The 21,963-nt window shown below is 43.7% G+C and overlaps 1 protein-coding gene across 1 annotated transcript in view; it reads right to left on the bottom strand.

Annotated features, from left to right (window-relative positions):
- ULK2 (unc-51 like autophagy activating kinase 2) overlaps nucleotides 1–16,916 on the bottom strand; it is a 54,050-nt gene extending 37,134 nt beyond the window's left edge. Inside the window, exons 1-3 of the mRNA XM_075120906.1 lie at nucleotides 16,310–16,916; nucleotides 14,680–14,772; nucleotides 13,458–13,499 (exon numbers count right to left, since the gene is read on the bottom strand). Of these exons, the coding sequence (XP_074977007.1) occupies nucleotides 13,458–13,499; nucleotides 14,680–14,772; nucleotides 16,310–16,399 (225 nt within the window). The 5' untranslated portion in view covers nucleotides 16,400–16,916. The remainder of the gene's footprint in view (nucleotides 1–13,457; nucleotides 13,500–14,679; nucleotides 14,773–16,309) is intronic.
- Between the last annotated feature and the right edge of the window lie 5,047 nt (nucleotides 16,917–21,963).

Below are 21,963 nucleotides of genomic sequence, written 5' to 3'. Positions count from 1 at the left end.
CAGCCAATCCCCTGTAAGAGAGATTTCAAAGTAAGGTTCCCTGCTCCTTGGCCAAACAAGCATTGGTCCTGCCACTTGAAAAACTGAAGGTCAATCAAAGAAATCACATATCAGTTTGCCAAATACCTGGAATAAACTGGATACCCAAACGTATTATCAGATTTGCAGGGTACTTAATCCAGGCTCCTTGTATACTTCTAGAAATTATCTCCCGAATGAGTCATTGGCTGAGGCATGCTCCAGACATGGATTTAAGCATCCGACGGCAAGGCTGCAATTTGATATGGCAGCCCTAGTGAGATTTTCCAAGCTTCTGACCTCTTCCAACTCATTTGGAACTGGGACTCCCAGTCTGATAATAGGGTAAGAGTTATTCAAAGGCTGATTAGCCTAACCCCCAACTGTAAACTGTGAGTACCCTTCACAAGTCTGCCTGCAACCTTTCCTGCTTTTTAGGGTGGAAATAAGAACGTGGACTTTTTATGCACCAAAGATTCTTTTTTAACCTAAGAGAAAGTCTGCTCATCTGTACCAACACAAATTGTATGTATTGGTAACAATGTGCTGCAGCACTCAGATTTCTATATTGATTCATTTTCAATTTTCTAACATATGCCTATAGTGCCACAGGTGTTCCATGGCATTTATATACAGTCAAAATTCAGTCCTGGTCTCAGAGTTTGCATTCTGACTGGGTAGCAGTAGACAGAATGCATGAGGAGTCAGAGGGAGCTAGGAGGAGATAACAAGTGAGAAGGAGAAAAGAACACACAAAATAAAGTCATGGTGGTTCTTAAGTGGGACAATACATTCAATCCCTATACAATAGAACTAAAGTTAATATAAGAGTGGGAGTGGTTGGAAAATGTGTTGGAAGAGATGGTTTTTGAGGAGTTTGAAGGAGGAGAGGGAAGTACCATACCATACAGGATAAGGGACATTCCACATTTGGAAACAGAATTATACACAGTTTGACTGTATGTATACTAGTGACAAAAGAAGTCCGAAGGGGCACTACACAGCAAAACAGCAGCTGTGAAATTAGTCACTTTTTGATGCTTATATTTACAGTCTTCACACATTTTGAATCTGAGCATGCTGTCAAGAACTTCTGTGAAATGATGAAGTGATTTTTCAGGTGTTCACAGACACCTGGTAAACATTTGATTGTACACTGAACTCTCAGCAAAAAAAAAAAAAAAAAGTATTTAAAAAATTGTGCTTTGATGTGCTATGTCAGAGCCTGATCCAAAGCCCAATACAGTCGGTGGGAGCCTTCCTAGTGACTTCAATGAGCACTGGATCAGACCCAGAGCAAGGAAGCTGACTTGCCTAAGTGTGACAATCAAAAAGTACAGTACATAACCTCTTATGGGTTCGGACTTCTAAATTCTACAGGCATTACACAAATGAGAGAAAAAAAGATACTCAGCTAACTTATGTTTTTTAATTACAATAATTTATAATTGCTGGTTTGAAACTGCCAATTACTAAACAGCACATTTTAACCATTGAAAGCCAAACCAAATTTGGGGTGGATTGCTTAATGCTGAAAATTTGTATTCCTGTGTTTGAGAACAAAGTACAGTAAAGTTGTTCCTACAGTAAAGAGCCCAGGCATTTCAGCTGGTATCATGAACTACACGACTGAAAAATGAAAGCTTACATAAAAGCGCTGAACACATCAAATTACTGTCAAGTAGTATTAGCATTCTAATTCCTGGAATCTGTTTTCTAAAAGGATCCTAATTTCTATTCACTTGCAAGAATAAGTTACATTTAAGATGAACTAGGTATTTTAATGTTTGTTCAATACAGAGGTAGTCCAATTAACCTTTTGGAAGCGTTCATGTTAGCCACCCCCTTTAGCTGTGCATAAAGGCAATCAAGGTGCTCTTTCTCCAACTCAGAACATTGAAAGCATTACAGATTTGTTTGCATCTTGAAGCAAGTTTCTTGGAAAGTTAATCAAGTCTGTTGGAACTAAGGGCTAACTCCCACCAACAAACAACCAACACTGAAGCAGCAGTAGATCAAATTACAGGAAGTTCCTGTTTGTTTTGTTTCTTGGAGCATGTGTCCTCTACAAACCACAATGTTTTTTCCAGGAAGGCAATACACTAAGTCAGATAAACATGTACATTAGGGTTGCCAGGCATCCAGTTTTCGAACAGAACGCCCGGTTGAAAAGGGACCCTTATGGCTCTGGTCACCATCACTGACCAGGCCACTAAACGTCAGGTTGGTGACACAGCGGGGCTAAGGCAGGCTCCCTGCCTGCCCTGGCTCAACACAGCTCCTGGAAGCAGCCGGCATGTCCGGCTCCTAGACACAGGGGTGGCCACAGGGGCTCAGTGTGCTGCCCTAGCCTTGAGCACTGGCTTTGCAGCTTCTATTGGCCAGGAACTGCGGCCAATGGGAGCTGCGGGGGCAGCGCCTATGGGCGGCATACAGAGCTATCTGGCTGAGCTTCCGTCTAGGAGCCGGAGAAGGGACATGTCGCCACTTCTGGGAGCTGCGCGGCGCAAGAGCAGCCAGGGAGCCTGCCTCAGCCCTGCTGCACCGCTCGGCCAGAGCCCGCACCCCGAACCCCCTCCCGCAACCCAACCCCTTGCCCCAGGTCAGAACCCCCTCCTGCACCCTAACTCTCTCCCAGAGCCTGCATCCCAACCCTCTGTCCCAGCACTGAGCCCTCTCCTGTACCCCACACCCTTCAACCCTGGCCCCACCCCCCCCAGCTGGAGCCCACACCCCCACCCCCTGCCCCAGTCCTGAGTCCCCTCCTGCACACCAAACATCTTGGCCCCTGCCCAGAGCCCCCTCCTGCACCCCAACCTCCTCATCCCCAGCCCCACCCCAGAGCCTGCACCCCCAGCTGAAGCCCTCAGCCCCTCCTGCATCCCAACCCAGTGAAAGTGAGTGAGGGTGGGGGAGAGTGAGCGAGGGGCGACGGAGTGAACACGGGTGCAGCCTTGAAGAAGGAGCAGGGCCTCAGGAAGGGGTGGGGAAAGGGGCAGGGCAAGGGTGCTCAGTTTTGTGCAATTAGAAAGTTGGCAACCCTAATGTACATATTTTCTCTTGTTCTAATTAGACGACTAAAAATATTTCATGACAATACAAGCTGTCTTTTTTCTTTGATAGTGGTTCTTGCTGTGTGTCTTGTTAATAAAGTCTTCCAACTAAAACCATTCATATTTTCTTCTAGAACTCTCCTGGAGACACCAAACAACATTTAGAATATTCAGAGCACAATGCTTAAATTGCAAACTATCTGCACTAATTAAAGTACTTATGCATTCCAGTTGATTTCCATCATTCTGACGGATGAAGAATGGGCAAGTACTTAAAGAAAGAGTACTGAGAGCCAGGAGACTTAAGTTCTATTCCTGGCTCTCTCAGACTTGCTGTGCAACCTTCAACAAATCTTTTTTCCCCACCCATAAAAGGGGATCAATGTCACCTCACAGAGGCATGATGAGAACTAATTCATTGTTCGTAAAGTTCTTTGTGTTCTTTGGGTGGAAGACACTAAACAAGTGAAAGTTATAACAAGCTGTGGCACTGGCGGTAATTCCTCTCTTGTGCTTTAACAGGAGTGTAATGTACCGTAAGATCTCAACTATAGGTTTCAGTCAGCAGGTTGAGAGTTTAGGCAGCTGAGGAGCCTGCCATCAGATCATACTGCATTACAACTCTTGAAATTCTGTTTCAATTATCTTACCCTGTTACATAGCAAGTTTTCTCAAGTTCCAATATCTACTCTCCACTGGCAAACAGAATGGTTGGTGCATAGAGCAAAAATATGAACAATCAGAACTGAAGATTTCACATAATTAGCAACTCAAATTATGCAGTTTTCTTTGTACAAAAATGGCAACTCATGACAGAATCCAACAATCAGCTAATGCTAGTTATTTATTCACCACAGAACTAAAGAGCAAATTTTCCAGAATTCCCTGTCAAGCAATATCCTTTCAACTGAAATTGCTCCCTTCAGAAACAGGAAGCCCTTTAGTTGTCCTATGACAGTGACTGTTCCTTCTCCAAATAAGCAGGAGGAATCTAAAGAGCGGTTAGTTTAATATCACTTAAAAATCAAAGTAAACACTGCAATGCCACAGTTATTTGGACACTACCCTCAGACAGTTGAGGAGGTGGTTGGTGCCAGAGAGCCCTGGATCAGAAGTACACATTTTTTGTACATAGGAACTTGAGAAAAGTCGGCTGTTTTGTGCAGTTTGCATGATCACTCTTTTCTTCTGCCAGTTGCCCACTCTGAAGGCAGCCCATGTGTCCCTTGGAACCATAGGCGCCGACTTCTGTTAGCACCAGTGGGTACTCGACCCCCCTCTCTGCCCCCCCCGTCCCTCCATTCCAACCCCTTCCCCTCCCTGCCCCTATTCCAACCCCTTCCCCTCCCTGCCCCTATTCCAACCCCTTCCCCTCCCTGCCCCTATTCCAACCCCTTCCCCTCCCTGCCCCTATTCCAACCCCTTCCCCTCCCTGCCCCTATTCCAACCCCTTCCCCACCTCCTCCCCTGAGCGCACCACGTTCCCGCTCCTCCCCCTTCCTTCCCAGAGCTTGTTACACCGCGAAACAGCTGTTTTGCGGCAGCAAGCACTGGGAGGTAGGCGGAGAAGAGGGGACACGGCGCGCTCAGGGGGGAAGGCAGAGGCGAGGTGGGGCGGGGAAGGGAGCTTGGCTGTCGGTGGGTGCAAAGCACCCACTAATTTTTCCCCATGGGTGCTCTAGCCCTGGAGCACCCACAGAGTTGGCACCTATGCTTGTGGCTACTAATACAGTATGGCCAAGGATTTCATTTACTTGTTTCTGGGAAACAGTGACAAGTGGCAATGGATCAAGATTACAAGATCTGTAATATTTCAAATCCCCTCCCCTCCAACAACCCCAGTTAACCTTAACTCAAGCCCCTCACTCCATAGAACCCTACCCAAACGTTTAAACACCTAACTGAATTTCCCAATTTTGTTTAAGTTCATCCCTAAATATCAGTTCCCAAAATGTTTAAATTTTTAAACCTGTATATCTGAAACTGAAGTCTTAAATGAAGCTTCAACCTGTCTGTGCTCTAGAGTTCAGACAATTTATTTGGAGAGAATCTATATTATTTAAATTAGTGGTCACATTCCCCCACTTGCTCGCCTGATGGCTTTGTTTACCTTACTTGTAAACATGCTTTCACGGTCTTTGGTCTCACCTTGCTTAATTTATTTTGGAGATTGTCAAGCCTGCAAAACAACCTTCTTTTGCCTACGACAGACTGGGCTTAGGCACTATCTGCCAAACACATTTTGGGAACATACTTCCAGCACACATCTGTAGTTCTTTAAACATCCTCCATCCAGACATCACACAAAAATATTAATGACTAGTGTGTTACCAATTTGCACATGACACCTTACACAACACCTTTTAGATACAGATTATGACAACAGCAAGTTGGGGCAATGACTGTGTCAGACCTGATGAAAGTTATGGTAGGAGGTTCCCTCTGCTAGTTAGTGCTGAGGGGTCCCTAGGTCACAGTACTATTTTTACATTTTAACGTTGTGGGGCAATACTGTTTATTAATATAGCACAATCAAGAGTTATCTTTAACTCTTCCCCAGTGTATTTAAACTCTAACCATTTCAGCATAATCTAATACTTGGATCTTGCCCTACACACTGCGGTTTGTTTTACACCACACTAAGGCTCTAATCCTTCATATGCACCAACTTTTGCTCACCTTGGTGACACGAGTTATTTTCCAAGTTTTTTCATAACTAGTATCCCGACTGCAGATACAAGTTTGGATTAGGTGCTAGAGCACAACAGTAAGATTTAAAATGGGAAAAATACACCAAGATTTTCCATTTAAAGGTACACCTGTGTTGTTTCCTACAGTTGTTTAAACAGTTAAACTAGGTTAAACTAGAGCATTCTCCATAAACCAAGGCAGTTAGGTAACTTTTCCTTAACCACTATTCCTAGAAAAGGGTGTTTGATGTGTTTTGGCAGCCAAATAAGATAGCTAGTAAGAATCATTACTTCAGATTAACTTTATTAATCCTAGGTTGGTAGCCTTAATCTAGGACAGATTAATCCTTTTCACCAATCAGATGAGTAGATTAAATGTTTCACAAGGAGTTTTCTCCCATCTGGTCAAAAGTCATATCTAGTTCATGTCCTCTAAGTAAAACTTTGCACACTGCTGGCTTTAGGTTGACCAACCACACAGAGTACTAAAGTTTACCTCGAACCCAAACATCTTTCAATGTTCCAACAATACAAGCTCCCTAATACAGAACAGCTGAATTAGCTCACATCACCATCTAAATTCACAATAAATTTCTCTAGTATACATCTTGTATCAACCATATTTTTGGACAGCATGAAGAATATAAACTCCATGTTGCAATACATTCAGAAACCTTTTGAATTATTTTGCTGAGGAGCAGAACTATGCACATCCTCCATCATTCCTTCAATTTGTGGTCTTTGGTTTGACCTGCTAAACAGAGCATAAGATAAAGTATTCAAAATATTGTGACCCAATGTGTTACAGACCTAACATTCAAGAATAAAACTGACCTAATAAAGCTGTTTTTGAAAACTTCATTTTTAAAATTTATAAATTTATAAACAGATCACAAAATCATTACAGTTCCAGCCTATGCTTCTACTTGCTTTAGATGAATAACATGCAAAACAAAATTTATATTCTGCTAGTCACATGAACATCCATTCAAACATTTTTTTCTTTGCATGCCTTGCTTTACTGTCTCCAGTCCCTCTTTTTGCCTGTGATACTTCTGAATCAATTGATTCAGGGTTTCCGCAGCAAGGACAAGTAGAAGATAGAAAATGCTAACAAAACATTCCAGGTCTTCTGAAAGCTAAACACATACATTTAGGAAGGGAATATTAGGCACTAAGTCCATCAAAACACACTGCCTTTTAACCCCTGATATTCAGGAGGTGTCTCAGGACGAGGATGTGGATGAAGTCCCAGCCCAAAGCAAGGGTTTGGTACAGAACAAAATATTTCCATGTAGAACGCATTCATTTTTTAAAAAGCAAAGCGCAAGTCAAATATCCAAGATTAACAATTGTGGCCATCAATAATCTATAGCTCTAGTTATATATCCTAGATTTCTTTTGGTTTATGAAATTGTTCTTTGTAATGAATTAACATCGGCAGAGAATAATCTTAATGGGCTGCCAATTATTTTAACACCCTGGAAGAACAATCTCAATAAGGACCCTGTGAACACTCCCTGCCTCCTGGAAATGGCAGCAAATCAAATGGATACTCTCTTGCTCTATGTCTATTAGTTCCATTTAAACACACATTTATGATCTGAGTCCCGAGTGTATGTATGTCAGCATGACAGCTCGTATACCCATCATCTTCTGATTAACAAATCTGAAAATTAACTTGCCGTACATTAGTTATAATTTCTTGGCCAAGCTTGCTTCTCACCTCTCTGGGACACTGATATATTTGGCAAAAGCACTAAAGATTTAGTTAATAGGAGTTTGCTCAATATAATTTTTAGCGGTTTCTCACTGTACTGCAGTCATGGGTTAAGTTTTTTCCTGTGTGTACATCACAGCAATAATCCTCCACATAGGACTGAACATTTGTTTAGTCCTGCCTAAATGTTAAGTCTCAGACGAAATGTCAATTGACATCTGACAGTAGGATCAAATAGCATACATGCTGCCAATTATTCATATAAAAGAGCTATCAGCCATGGCAAATGTACTACAATAGCAAGGCCAGTCACTTTCTGGTACATGAAATGGTGTACTTAACTAACAGTTATGGTAGGAATTAAACTGAATAGTCACTCTCAGAATGGCCTACTACATAATACAAAATAATGTTACTGTCGCATCAAACATCTGCCTTTCACAAATTATTCTGTGCACATACACACTTGTAAGTTCTTGAAACAGGGCCATGACACACAAACTGTAATAACTAGTTTCAGAGTAGCAGCCGTGTTAGTCTGTATTCGCGAAAAGAAAAGGAGTACTTGTGGCACCTTAGAGACTAACAAATTTACTTGAGCATAAGCTTTCGTGAGCTACAGCTCACTTCATCGGATGCATCTTTTTGTAATATTATTTTGTAATAACTAGGCACAGCAGGGTAAGTTAAGAACAACATATTAGCTTTGCTTCAACAGGATCAAATAAACTTTTAAAAGGTTGCCCCTATCCCTCAATTCCTTGTCATAACCCACCAATTTTAGACACTAATTCTACCTCATTCTTCAAGGAGCAGCATTATGGCAGCCGACCTTCCAGCTACTACTAAGTGCTATGTGATTTAGAAATTCAGATTCTTGAGTGAATTTTTTTTCGATCATGTTTTTTTTTTTAAATACATTATTTTTAGACTTCTGCAGCCTTCATTTTAGAGGCTGACTGTATTTTCCACCACAGAGATGCATTTCCAATAGGGAAGTCAAAGAAGAATAATATTTGAGGCCTGTCGGCCACGAGTGTTTTACTAAATAAGTAAGAAATTAACTATTTAAATAATGCCTAAAAGCAGGAGAGATGTCTCACAGTATAGACGAGAAAATATCTTTACCCTAAGAAGTTTACCAACTAGTATTGGACATAACACAGCATACCACAGAACGAGAGAGTAAAGAGACGTAGGTGAGGAATGACTATTCAGTTGCTCAGTGAGGTTAGTGCATAACATGCTGGAGCAAAAATAATTCATTTGTTGAGAAATTAATACAAAGCATAAAAATTTTTTGTGGCACAAGAGAATAAGTGGACTTTGGGAGTGATTTTAAAAAAGAGGAGAGGACAGTGGTTTTGTGGCTCAGCTCAGAAATGGTTTTCAATGTTTAAGGGGATGTACGGAATGGCTGTGCTGGGACAACAGAGCAGGAACAAACATTTCTGAGTTTAGAGACCTTAGACAAGAACCTGAGAAAAATATGGCACTGGAGCATCCTAACTTAGATGTTGGTGCTCCGAGAAGAATCCTGTGCTGAAGTGCCAAATCAAAGAAACAAGGGCAGACACATTGAAGTAGGTGCTGGAGCAAGCACCAAAGCCCCAGAACAAGCAAAGAACAAGAACATGCCAGAGTGACTGAAGCAGCCACCTCAAAAAATGTAGGCAGCCACGCCAGACTGATGGAATGTTTGGGTAAATCTAACAAGGATACACAACTAATGATGGTAAAACAGAATGATACAGAAATGCAGTCTCCAACAGGGACTTCCTTGCCTAACCACGGTCTAGAAGGAACTGATATAAATACTAACATCTGAACACTTCAATTTAAGTAGGGGGTGATGTAAAAAAAAAGCACAAATTCACAGCCTGAATATAGCTCATTCTAAACAGCTATTTTCCATCATATTATTGTGTACAGATAATTAATATTTTCACTTAAGTAGTATCTTTTATCCAAGGATCTCAATGCACTTTACAAAAGATAGGTTAAAGTGTTGGGAGGGAGTTGTTTGTTTTGTTTTTTTAATTAACCTGTCAAGATCTGAGTCAAGGTTTCTCTGTTCCTCCTATAAAAGTGAATGACATCCCAGAAACCTAAAGCAGGGAAAGGAGATGGGTTCCAGATGCTGCTTAGGGGTTTGGAAGTAATCCACACCTCAGTAAGACAAAGAATGCTGGACTCAAGCTCTAGAAGGCAAATACAGGAAGTTATTTTTAAATATTTTATTTTAAAACAAGTCTTCACATGTTAAAGACTACCCATCTATTTCATTAGTGATTTAGAATGTTACAGAGCTCTGTGTTTATTTTTAAAGTTTTAAGTTCGCCATTAAAATAACCTTTCAGAGTCCCGGGACCTCAAACTCATTGTTCCAACTAACTACTCATCCTTTGCGCACAGATAAAGCAAAATAGTTTTTAAAAATGTCTCCAGTAATAAAAATAAGAAGCACCAGCTTAAACCACTTCTTTGGGCATTTAACCTTCCCTACTGGTCCTTAATGGACTGATACGGGGACAGGTATCTCCAGCCTTATCGGTTTTAAATATATTGTAGCATTCCAATACGATTCTGAGGAACTACTGTCCGTGTTACCGATTTGCTCTAGATACCAGCTCTACTAAAAACTATCCTGCATACTTTCTAATACTATAGCTTGCTACAGTTATCTTGGCTCCCACGATAGCATAAATAGCAAGTATGTCTCTGCTTATATGAAATGCTTAACTACAGTTCAAACCTGCCAACACTGCATGTAGTCACCTTATGGAAATCAATGGCAATTATTGTGCTGGCATCAGTACAACACAATATTAATGCCAAGCAATGCATGCACATTAATGGCTCACCAATTCATTTGGGAACATTTCCAGATGAATGGGCACTTTTAGTATTATAATGGAGTGAAGGCTACACATGCTAAGTGGTATATCAAACCTCTGAATTCAGAGAGAGTTGAAGCCAGAGCAATGTATGATGCTTCCAAATGCCCATGTGCTAATAGCAGGATTGTTCACAATCAAGGTCCCTTTAGATTTCATTAAAAGCTTTAGCAGGGTATGCTTCTCATTACTGATTGTGGGACAGCCAATAGGCAATGCAATACCAACAAAAGTGTATCTGGACAGAGATAAGGGGAGAGGGAATCTGTGACAAACTACCTTACCTGAAATGCATCAAACATGAGAATTATTTCAAAATAAAGCAAAAGTTCAGTGATTCATTTTAAAGGATTTACTATCCCTTTAATACACAGACTTGATATATTCCAGAGTAGAATATAAACAAATATATAGCTATAACGGCATTGTGTAAATAGATCGCTTACCACTAAGTGGTACTGAAAATATTTGTTCTGTATTAAAATACATTTATATTTTTCACCACATGGTTTTTAGCTACTTATAACCCACCAGCTTTTCACTCTGAAGACCTAGTAAAACAAAGTCAGTTCTTTGATTATTTAGTAAACTGGTCTGTCAAACAGCGCTGTTTAAAACATGCGCATTTTCTGCTTCAAACTGCCTAAGGTTAACAAAAGCTACAGACCTAGATCTATAAAAACAGACTCCCAGTCACACTGGGAACTCCCTACTGTGATACAGTCTTCACTGGCTCCAACATTCAGACCCAAAGACTGTAGTTTCTGTGATTTGATAACTGCTTGATTTCCAAAAGTCTAATCAACTGTATTATATTCCCAAAATGTTTGATGTTATGGGAAAGAAAAAGTGCAATACATGCTAGAACATGAAACACTAAAGCAAATGAGTAGGTACAATGGCTGCCAGATGTGTGAATGCCTAGTATAGTGCTTTTCTTTCTGGGATATAAATTAATGTAATCTCATAAATTAATGATGTATAATATTTCACAATCATAGCACTATAGAGAAATTGAAAATCTATTTGTTTGATTTACATATTCTTTAGCAAATATTTCATCAATAAAAGCAACCTCAGCATGCAAAGTTTTATCTTTTACTATGCATGTGTCTGAAATATATCCAAGGTCTGACATGCAGTTTTCCCTTCTCCTACTTATAGCTGTGCCTTTTAATTACGCACAAGGCTGAATGACAAGCAGAACCATCCCCATGTCAAACGGAGACTATAGGCCTGATCATATGAGAAGTCTCATGACTAACATTTACTATATTGGCATCTTTCCAACCCTGACAGACCAGAAAAGTATGAGACTTACCTTTCCAAATAAACTTTATGTAAATAAATGGCTTCCACACACAAATGTAGGTTACTATTCTCCCTTCACAGCACACTAGTGGGAGTTTTGTGCATGAATCAGAAGGAGAATTAGACTCCTTGGAGTTTATAATGGAAAGATACACAACGATTAGATCATCAAAACATGGAACCAAGACAACATACCTTAAAGGTGAACTGCAAAGCTTTTTTTTTTTTTTTTAAGTAAAGGTTGGTGAGTTTAAACTAATATATTAACAGAACATGTGTACATTTAGAAGTTTTAAGTTATAGGTTTTATGCAACGGGTTTTAAAGTCAGCTGCCCCCTTACTTCCCAATATCCAATGCTCAGGATTCAGAATTTCCCTTGCAATGGTTGAGGACATCATTCAAGTCCAGATGCTGAGAGCCTGCTATTCCCACTCAACAACCCTCAGCATCAGGCCCTAAACTCCTCAATAAGCAGGGCAGAGAATGCAGAAAAGTGATCAGTACTCTGTCTAAGGTGGTCTTGATGTTATCAAATACTGTAAGAGAAATCCAGAATGCTGAATATAAGAAACACAGTGGAAAAAGTACTGTAGGTCCCACACATCCCAGTGTGTAGTTTGGAAGGGGATGGGGAGAGAAGGGATGTCCGCACACCACCATCTTGCTCCAAAAATTTAGAGCAAGGTTTATTTTTGGCATGGTTATTCACAACCATGAGATATGAGGAAAGGTCAATTTTATGCAGGTTTAATTATATTTTAACTGTGCACTGTCCTAAGGATTCTTTACAGTAATTTTATTCACAAATAAGATTAGAATCAAGCCCAGGAGATAAATGTATAGTTCCTATTCAAGTAGAAAAAATAACTGCATAACCTACATAATTACATACATAGCTGTATTCAACACTTGCAAGTCTTAGAATACAGCATCTCTCTCTAAGGAGAATTCATTTAGGCATGCACTCCCCATAATATGCTGGACTAAACCATTTCAACCTTTACAGGCAGATTCCTAGACATACAAGAAAGGGGGAAAATAGGATCGAAGTGGTTTGCTACATTGTTTTCCCATTCCAAGAGGCCCAGTCACACACCTGTGTTATACACGTCATTGTATATCTATGTTCCACTAGCTACATCAGCAACATTTAAATGTCACATCACTATGCCTTCAATTGCTTTCAGTTTTGCCCCACTGACACAGGATTAAACAGCGTATTTCCACACTACAGGGATCTCAAAGCCACTTCTACAGTTAGGATTCTAAATTATGTTAACTCCTTCATGTTGCCTGCCTTAACAAATGAAAATCATTCTTTCTAATCAACAACTGTTAGAAAAATGTCCTAATTGATGAACACACCCATTCTCTGCCAGCTGCCACTTCCCAGTTAGCAGCATTTTCCTTCCTTCTAATTAGGAAAGGAGAATAGCTGCTACCACTAATGTAACTTCACCCAGTTACCTATAAGTGCCAGCTGATGCTCTCCCTCTGGGCCAGACTACACAAACGGCCTCTGCAGAGATTCACAAGCTTCCACTTGCTCTTGGAACCCTGCAGCCTACAGTACATTGTGCTCCTTTCACAAGCTTTGTATTTGCTTTGTACAAGTTTTGTATTTAATAGCAAACACCCTTTAAAAAAGTGATTAAATCTTTCACCAGAATGATCTGAGCATTCAAAAAAAGCACAGAAATCAGTTTCAACATTCCCACACGGTATATTTTAATACAGATTTTACAGCAGAAAAGGAGATTGTTTACCTGGACATCATAGAGTGCCACAATATTCTCATGCTGAAGTTCCTATAAAACAAAATAATTACATCATGAAAATATAGTCTGGCATAATGAACAGCTAAAGAATGACTTACTCTGCTAGGAAGAATTCATGGGATATGTACATTTCTTTGAGTGTTTGTTTCCAGAATTTATTTTCCATATTTTGTTTTAAGTATTCCATTATAAAATACCTGAATTTATACCAAAACCTGACTGAATTTACTTTGTACTCTTGCACAACATCTTGCTTAGGGGAAAATAAATTGATTAGACTATTATTTTCACCTCAACAATTCATCCTTTTTAAAGTGATTGGAAGACAAGTTAAATGATACTAAACAAAACTTCCAGGACACTCAAGTGGTTAAACTTCATTTCTAGCTTGTTTTAAAGAGGATGCCACAGGAACTAAATAAATAGAGCCACAATAATGTACCTAACACTGGAATTTCCAGATAGTAATGTGCCATGCCATGTTTGAAAATATCAGAATAAAGCAAATTCTGATAATGACTATCCAATAGCAGGAGAGATGACAGGTAGGGAAGCTTGCAGAGTTGAGGTACAGGATCACTAAGGGCACTTTCTAAAGAGCACAGCCTTATGCAGGGTTTTCACATAATTCAGTACTGTCAAAATAAATTAGGTTTCTGTTAAGTTTCCTCCACCGAACATATACTGTGAATTTTGAGTTAACATTTTACTTAGAAGTGGGCAGGTTGTCCTAAGAATCAAATCCCAGCACAAACACTCTAATTTTCAAGTAACCACCCTGCCTTTGAGCAAAGAAGGTGATGAATTCAAGTAATCTTTACAAAGAAAAAACCTGATAACATGTTCTCTCCTCCTCTCTCACATTATTTGCAGTAAATGTAGTGCTAATGAAATGTGCCAGATTAACAGCCCTGCTTATAAAATCCTCTATCCATACAGCCGGTACAGAACAGAAGCTTCCCCACCCCACCAGCCCACTATGTACCTTACACCAGTTCTGGGACCTTTTCTGGAGATAAAAGGAAAATTCAGTCTCTTTTCTTGGCCCATTCATTTATTGACCACTGCTGCAACTAACAAGGCTATGAAAACTAGGACTATGGTGATTGTTATATGGCCACCCATCTCATAAGAACTGGACCGAAATTCCCATTTCCTTTCAAACAAAGCACAGTGAGAAGGCTTTAAAAATCACTGCAAATTAACATACCTTTAAGATTTTTATTTCTTTCCCAAGCAGGATTTGTGACTTTGACAAATTCTTTTTGTTAATGCTTTTTATGGCTACTTCCCAATCCGTTTTCTGCAAAGGAAAAGAGTCTTTTTAAAAACAAAAAGATGTTTACTTTCCCCATTAGCGACTGGCTAAAGTTAGCCCAATGAAACAATAAATGGATCCCTAATCTGTCCCTTTTGTGATTATTTTTGTGATTTTCAAATAAGGCCACCAAAACCTCTAGTGTTCTTTTCATTCGGTGACACTTTACACATCTATGAAAACCATTATAAACTACAATGGTGAACTGTTTTGAGAAAGACAAAATTCCAGTTTAAAAAAAAAATCACATTAACACCTTAGATTGTTAAAATGGAAAGGATTGTATAAATCCAGTTTGCTTTTCACTATTGTTGCTGTTTGTTTCTTTCTTTCTCTCTTATCTTCCACAGCTAACATCAACAGTGTCAGTTTCACAGTTATTTATATACTTTCACCTTCAGGCTCTTAATGCTGCAATATCTGCATTGCACACAACCTGGGGGAATATTTGTTTAAAAACAAGTTATATGCATATTTATTTATGATGTTGTGGAGCAATTTCTACTGACCTTAGATTTTGCAAGAACTTGTTTTTAGAAAAAAATCTAAATAATTGGGCCACTGCGAGTTGAGAGTGCCCCTCTAACGTCCATGAAGAATAAAACTGAAGTGTTCCTTGACACTACATAGATTTCTTTGGAAATCAGAATTGTGCCAGGTTCCCGCTCCGCCCCCTCCCCAACACACACAGGCTAAAATCTCAGGATAAAAAGTGTGAAGGTGTAGTGCACCTAATGCTATCTGGGCTAATGGGGAAGCAATGCTGGGAAAGGAGACACCTTTCAGTTTAAGAAATCTTCAGCCAATCCAACAGGAGCCAATTTTCCATTAGGTCTCCAGTTATCAAGTGAGATAAACACTGGTGACTGCTGCAAAACAAAGAAACCAGTCTCCTGTACAGATGATCCCCCTCCCCTCCCCAAAAGCAGCACCTGCATTTGGGAGCCACCAAACAGCAGGAAAAAGAAAGGGCAAACTACCTGGGTTTTAACCTTTATCAAAGCTGGCCAACTGTTTCTACAGCTTTTTGTGAGAGGAGAACTGAAATGGTGCAGGAGTCCAGATTCCCAGGCTGCCAGAGAAGCCCATCTCCCAGGCAGCAGTCAGTAGATGGAGCTCTGCTCTTTGGCAGGTAGGAGCCCTGACCAAGGAAGGACTCGGTGCACTGAGCTTATAAAAGCAGTGGAGTCACACACATTAAATAAAGGCAGACAAGCCTCCCCCTCCCCGTCACACCGATCTGCGCGTCTCCCCGCCACAGCCAGTCCACCTGCCTGACGAGCAAAACACGCCGGGGTTCAAACCTTCCTGTCTGGCAGGATCCCATCACAACAAAGCCCCCGGAGCAGCGGAGAGGGGAGCCCCAGGCAGCTCCTGCTGCGCTCGCCGCCTAGGGCTCTGGGGAGCCGGGAGTGGCCCGACCCGGCCCGCCGGGTGCACGGCCCAGTCCCGCGGGGCTCTCGGGGGGGCGGTTGTGTAACCAGCCCGGGAGCGGCGGGGGGCCAGGCGCAGCTCCGGTTACCTTGCGGTGGCGGCCTTTGAAGACCACGGCGAAGGCTCCGTGCCCGATCAGGTCCTTCTTGCTGTACTCAAAGTCCCCCACCGCCTCCATCCTCGTCCCGCGGGGGCATGGAGGGCCGGGCGGGCGGGCGGGCAGGGGAGCGCTGGGCTCACGGCAGCCCCCGGCGGGGCGCCAGGCGGTCTCCCCCCGGGCCGCCCCCGGGGGCGGGGGCAGCTGCTGTCATGCCGCTAGGGGCGGCGCGGACCCCCCCGGGCCTGGCGAGCGGGGGGCGGCGGGCGGGCGTCTCCAAGGCGACGGGCGCTTTCTGTCATGGGGAGGGGGAGGGGGGCTGAGCTCCAGGCGGGGGGGTTCGGCCCCCTCAGCGGGAGAGGACCGGGGACGTCACTGTTCCCTGCGGCGGCCGCTCCTCATGCCCCCGGAGACCCTGGCCCCCCGGCCCCGAGCCCGGCAGCATCCGGCGGGCTGCAGGGGAAAGGGTGGCCCGGCCCCTCGGGCTGTCGCCGCCGCTCCCCGGCGCTGGGGAAAGGGCGGGGGTTATCTCAGGCCGCCACTGCCTCCCTTACAGGCCCCGCGAGCGCCGCCAGCCCCCGCTCCGACTGCCGGGGCCGGCGCGCCGCCTCACGGCATTTATAGGCCGCGTCGCGCCAATTCCAGCGCTCGGCTCCCTCCGCCACCGGCCAAGGAGTCCGCTCGGCACGTGCCGGCTCCCGTTGCCCCGCTGAGCCAGCGCGCCTCCCCCCCCCCCGCACCTTCCCTCGGGGTTACCCGACCAGCCCCTCCTTTCTCCACCAGTCCCTCCCCTCCCAGCGGGGTTACCTGACCCCCCCCCATTATCCCAGCACCCCCACCTCCCCCTCCCCCACCAGCGGGGTTACCTGAACCCCATTATCCCAGCACCCCCACCTCCCCGCCCCACTGAAATACCTGACCCCCCCCATTATCCCAGCACCCCCACCTCCCCCACCAGCGGGGTTACCTGAACCCCATTATCCCAGCACCCCCACCTCCCCTCCCCACTGAAATACCTGACCCCCCCAATTATCCCAGCACCCCCACCTCCCCCTCCCCCACCAGCGGGGTTACCTGAACCCCATTATCCCAGCACCCCCACCTCCCCGCCCCACTGAAATACCTGACCCCCCCATTATCCCAGCACCCCCACCTCCCCCTCCCCCACCAGGGGGGTTACCTGAACCCCATTATCCCAGCACCCCCACCTCCCCACCCCACTGAAATACCTGACCCCCCCCATTATCCCAGCACCCCCACCTCCCCCTCCCCCACCAGCGGGGTTACCTGAACCCCATTATCCCAGCACCCCCACTGAAATACCTGACCCCCCCCATTATCCCAGCACCCCCACCTCCCCCTCCCCCACCAGCGGGGTTACCTGAACCCCATTATCCCAGCACCCCCCCCTCCCCCACCAGCGGGGTTACCTGAACCCCATTATCCCAGCACCCCCACCTCCCCTCCCCACTGAAATACCTGACCCCCCGTCATTATCCCAGCACCCCCACCTCCCCCTCACCTACCATCAGGGTTATCTGACACCCCCCACCCTCCCTCATCCCATATTATCTAGCCTAGCTTAAGCCCCCAGTACACCAACACCCCCCACTTGCCCCAACCCCGGTTTAGCCATCAGCATGGAGAAGTGGAAGAAGGTGCAAGGATAACCAGGTTACCCTCCGGCCGCCCTCAGCTCATGGCCACTTTCTGTGACACCCCACAAAGACCAGAGTTACCCCAGCCAACACCCACCAGCGTTCACTTGAATTCTCCTACCCCCCCCCCCCCACGCACACTGGTTCAGAGCAGCAGGAGGTCACACTGAGCCAGAACCCCTGCCCCTCTGCTCCACCAGGGACAGACCCTATTGCCAAGGGAGAAGAGAGACCTTAATGACCTGAATCTACCTGTTATCTACATAGTCCCATCCCTGTGCAGGGCCCTTGTCCAACTCAAAACACTGTCAAGGTCACATCCATCTCTCATCAAATCCCCAGTTAACCCCACTTATGAGCCAGGTCCTAGACAGTCCAAGTGGATTTAATACAAAATACACTTTTACCCTACTTTCAGATCTAGCCCCACTCTCGTAGGTGTGAATCTGTCATCCAGTAATTGTTCATATTAGTGTAGTACCCAGCAGAGCCCATGTCAGGAGTCAGGCCCCCACTGTGCAAATGTAACAAAACCCAGCTCCTGCCCCATGGAATTTAAAATGCAATGTTTCCCCTCACTCCACATTTACTCAGCTCCCTCTCCTTCAAAGTGCCCTTGTAACAAATGCAGTTATATCCTCTCACTGCAGAGTGAAAATAAGATACAAATGTTTTTTGTATTTCTCCTCCTGGATGGTAAATCACCTACAAAGTCAGTTGTACATCTTCACCTCCCCTCACGCCCCTGAACTCTCGATGCTGGAAGGGTTGGGTCACCAATGCTACAGAGGAAATCTGATCTGTTTGAAGCCAAAATTTAATATATTCATTAATTTGAATGAATGAGAACATTTCCACTGGGCTCGGGCTTATGAAAAGAAAGCTTTTTTACATCCATGTTTGAGACCCTAAACTGAGAGTACTCCACCGCCCCTCTGTGATTTGAAATATTCTCCAAGACCTTTCTTCTGTGATCCAACCCATGCCAGCAGACCCTTGCTCCTGCGTGAAGTACCACTGAAGTCAGTAAGATTCCACCTGCCCCCCCCGAAGCACAAGAATCTGACTACAGGATTAGGACCCAAGGTGGCCTACGTTAATTTCAACTTCTTAACTTCCCTGTGAATTGTGTGTCTGCTGCCATGCACCTCCACCAATATTTTCTGTTACCACCCAACGCATTGCAGATAAACAGGTCTGCACTGCCCTACGATTTTTTGCATCCCTGTTATTAACTCTTTAGGCTTTTCTGTGCTAGGAAATTTACTTGGTGCTCCATTAGTAAGACCAAGCCACAGCTCAAACCTAGCAGAGGACTTAATGCATAGAGCAACAATGGGGGAAAACACACAAGCACAGCTAGCTTGTACAAATGAAATAAACAATGATGTTTTAAAATTACCTATGGTCAAACTCTACGAGCAGGGGCCCCTTCCACCTCCAGCCTGTGTCCTGGACATTTGTAGATCAACTTTAGGACTGTTACTTCAACAAATCCAAATGTCAGAAAACATGCCAGTCACATGAAGCCTTTAACCTTCATCTCACTTCCATTTCCTCTCATTCCTCTTTGCCCCTTCATCTATTTCCACCCACTTCCCTATGCTTGGACCAGCATCCCTACACCCCTGTGCCAAGTGCTTTCCCTTTACCTCAAATCCCTCCTTACAACCAACTTCTTCCACTAAACTCTCTGTCCTCCCTCCGCCATTAGCTGTAATGAATGATTAACTCTCTTCCTGCTGCACCCCTTTCGAGTGCCAGCCTTTTGTTCCAGCAAACAACGGATATACCTGGAATGGGAGGCACCAGCTGTGTTTTGCTTTTGGCATTGGGCAGCACTCAAGCAGTTATAAACATCAGGAGGTGCACACAGCAAACAGCTGTTGATGCTGCCAGTTAGGGTCAGTGCCCTGAGTCCCACACAGATCAGTACATGTTCTCTCATGTGATACATGGCGCCATCCCACTTTGGCATGTGCAAACAGTGACTGAACAGTATGATATTCTGGCACACATATCCCACCAAGACATTCAGGAAAGCATGACTTAATCTCCCTCTTTTGAACGGTTGGGGGTTTGGTTTTGTTTTTTGCTGCTCTCCACAATCTTACCTTAATGCATCACACTTACTACCTTTGTTTTTTTCATCCCTGTCAAAATCATTTAAATTAGAATATTTTTCAAAGATCTGAGCAGACAAAAGACATGCAGCACTAAATATAACTGAAAGGGACACTGTTAGCCTAACGTAGGACAACTTTCGGCTTTACAGATAAGTGTGTGTGGGTTACAGAACACCAATATGAATGCTTGTGTGTCAAAACAGGATTTTTTTTTAAATGTAAACTTTTTTGTGTATCATGACACCTCAGCCCTGAGCTAACAAACAAGAACCAGAATGTGAAACTGATCAGACTAATTTCAGTGAGTCAGCAGGGTAAAGGCAAAAAGTAAAACAGATCAATACTAAAAAATAAATTAAATAAAAAATTTCAGTTATATCATAATCTAAGGTGTTGGTAGTAACTCAAAGCATTGGGTTTTAATATATATTAACAGCACTGATTTAAAAATCAAGCCGGGAGAAAAACAAAACCAATCGTAACAAGCTAGACATTCAGAAACTCGTTTTCTTGAAAAATGACTCTGTTCTCGCATTCCGGCATGAGTCTGTCTCTCCAGGCTGGCATATGCCCTACACCCAAAAGCTGTACTTCACACAGCCTGCTTTGAAGAAAGGCAACACAAAAGGGCCATAAATCGTATTTGTTGAGACAGACACTTTAGGAATTTCTTAGACAGAAGTTATCCCATATGGGTTGAAAATAACACATTCATTTCCCTTGACAGCACCAAGTGATCATACTCCTTTGTTAGCCGTTTGTCTTGCTTTCCTTGTCTGCTGGCCTAGGAATGGGTTAATTTCAGCAGAGAGCTGTACAGGAAGCTGGTGGTCCAGAATGAAACAGTGACAGGGAGAAGCTGGGAAATTTGATCAGCGTAACAACATTTACTGCTCATCGCATAAGGATTTGTAACTGGCTACGGAGGATTTGAACTCCAGTGGCGAAGTCAAAAAATAAATGGAAATGTTGCTCAGTGAAAGGACTATGGAGTTTGGCTCTAGGATCCAGATCCCTCAAAGGGATTTATGATCCTAACTTCCATTGAAATTTGGAGGCTAAATATTTTTGAGGAGCTGGCCTAGACCACTAGTTTGAATTGGGGTCTTGGCTGGCCTCTCTGAAATGAGTTTCTGTCAGTCCAGTTCCATGTGTCCACAAGTGTCACCTGTATTTGTACTCTCAGCAGAGCAAGACCAAAATGTAAGTGAACTGTTTTCCCCCTCTCACCCTTAGGAGGTGGGCCCTGCAGATCACAGGGGTGAAGCACGCTGCCAGGAAACCAAGGAGAGGTATAAACGGGCAGTTTACACTTCTGCTACGCCAATGCTCCCCCCAGTGGGGATAAAGAAAGGGCTCCAATCTCTAGCTCTGTATCGCATTTTGTACCAAAGTGACATTTTGAAAATTGGTCTTAAGAAAAGGGAGAAATCTAGCTCCATTCATAGCTCAGAAGGGAGGACAAGAAGCAACAGGAAAATGTACAAATAAAAGGATCCACTCATTCCCCCACTCAGGACCCTCCAGATAGCAGGTATAGGTCATATGGCACAGTCAGGGAGGGGAAGGGCACAGGGAATAAACATCTCTGCAGGCCCGAGCCATGTAACCTGACAAACACTACACCAAAAACATACAGCGCCCCTAGAAATCCCCTGGGTGCTGAAGTCATGCAACATGTCAAGGAGTGTGATCTACTGGGTTAGAGAAGGCAACTGGGAGTCAGGAGACCTATGTTTTATTCCTGCCTCTGCCACTGACATGCTGCATGTCCTTGAGCAAGTCAGTTCCTCTCTCTGCCTCAGAGATTCTCCAGCTGTAACGTGAGGCTAATAATTCCGGTACCTTTCGGAGAGGGGGG

The sequence above is a fragment of the Caretta caretta genome, chromosome 17 (assembly GCF_965140235.1).
Source record: "Caretta caretta isolate rCarCar2 chromosome 17, rCarCar1.hap1, whole genome shotgun sequence".
NCBI classification, from domain to species: Eukaryota; Metazoa; Chordata; order Testudines; family Cheloniidae; genus Caretta; species Caretta caretta.
The sequence above is the reverse complement of the archived record's forward strand: the minus strand, read 5'-3'. Positions and strand labels throughout refer to the sequence as shown.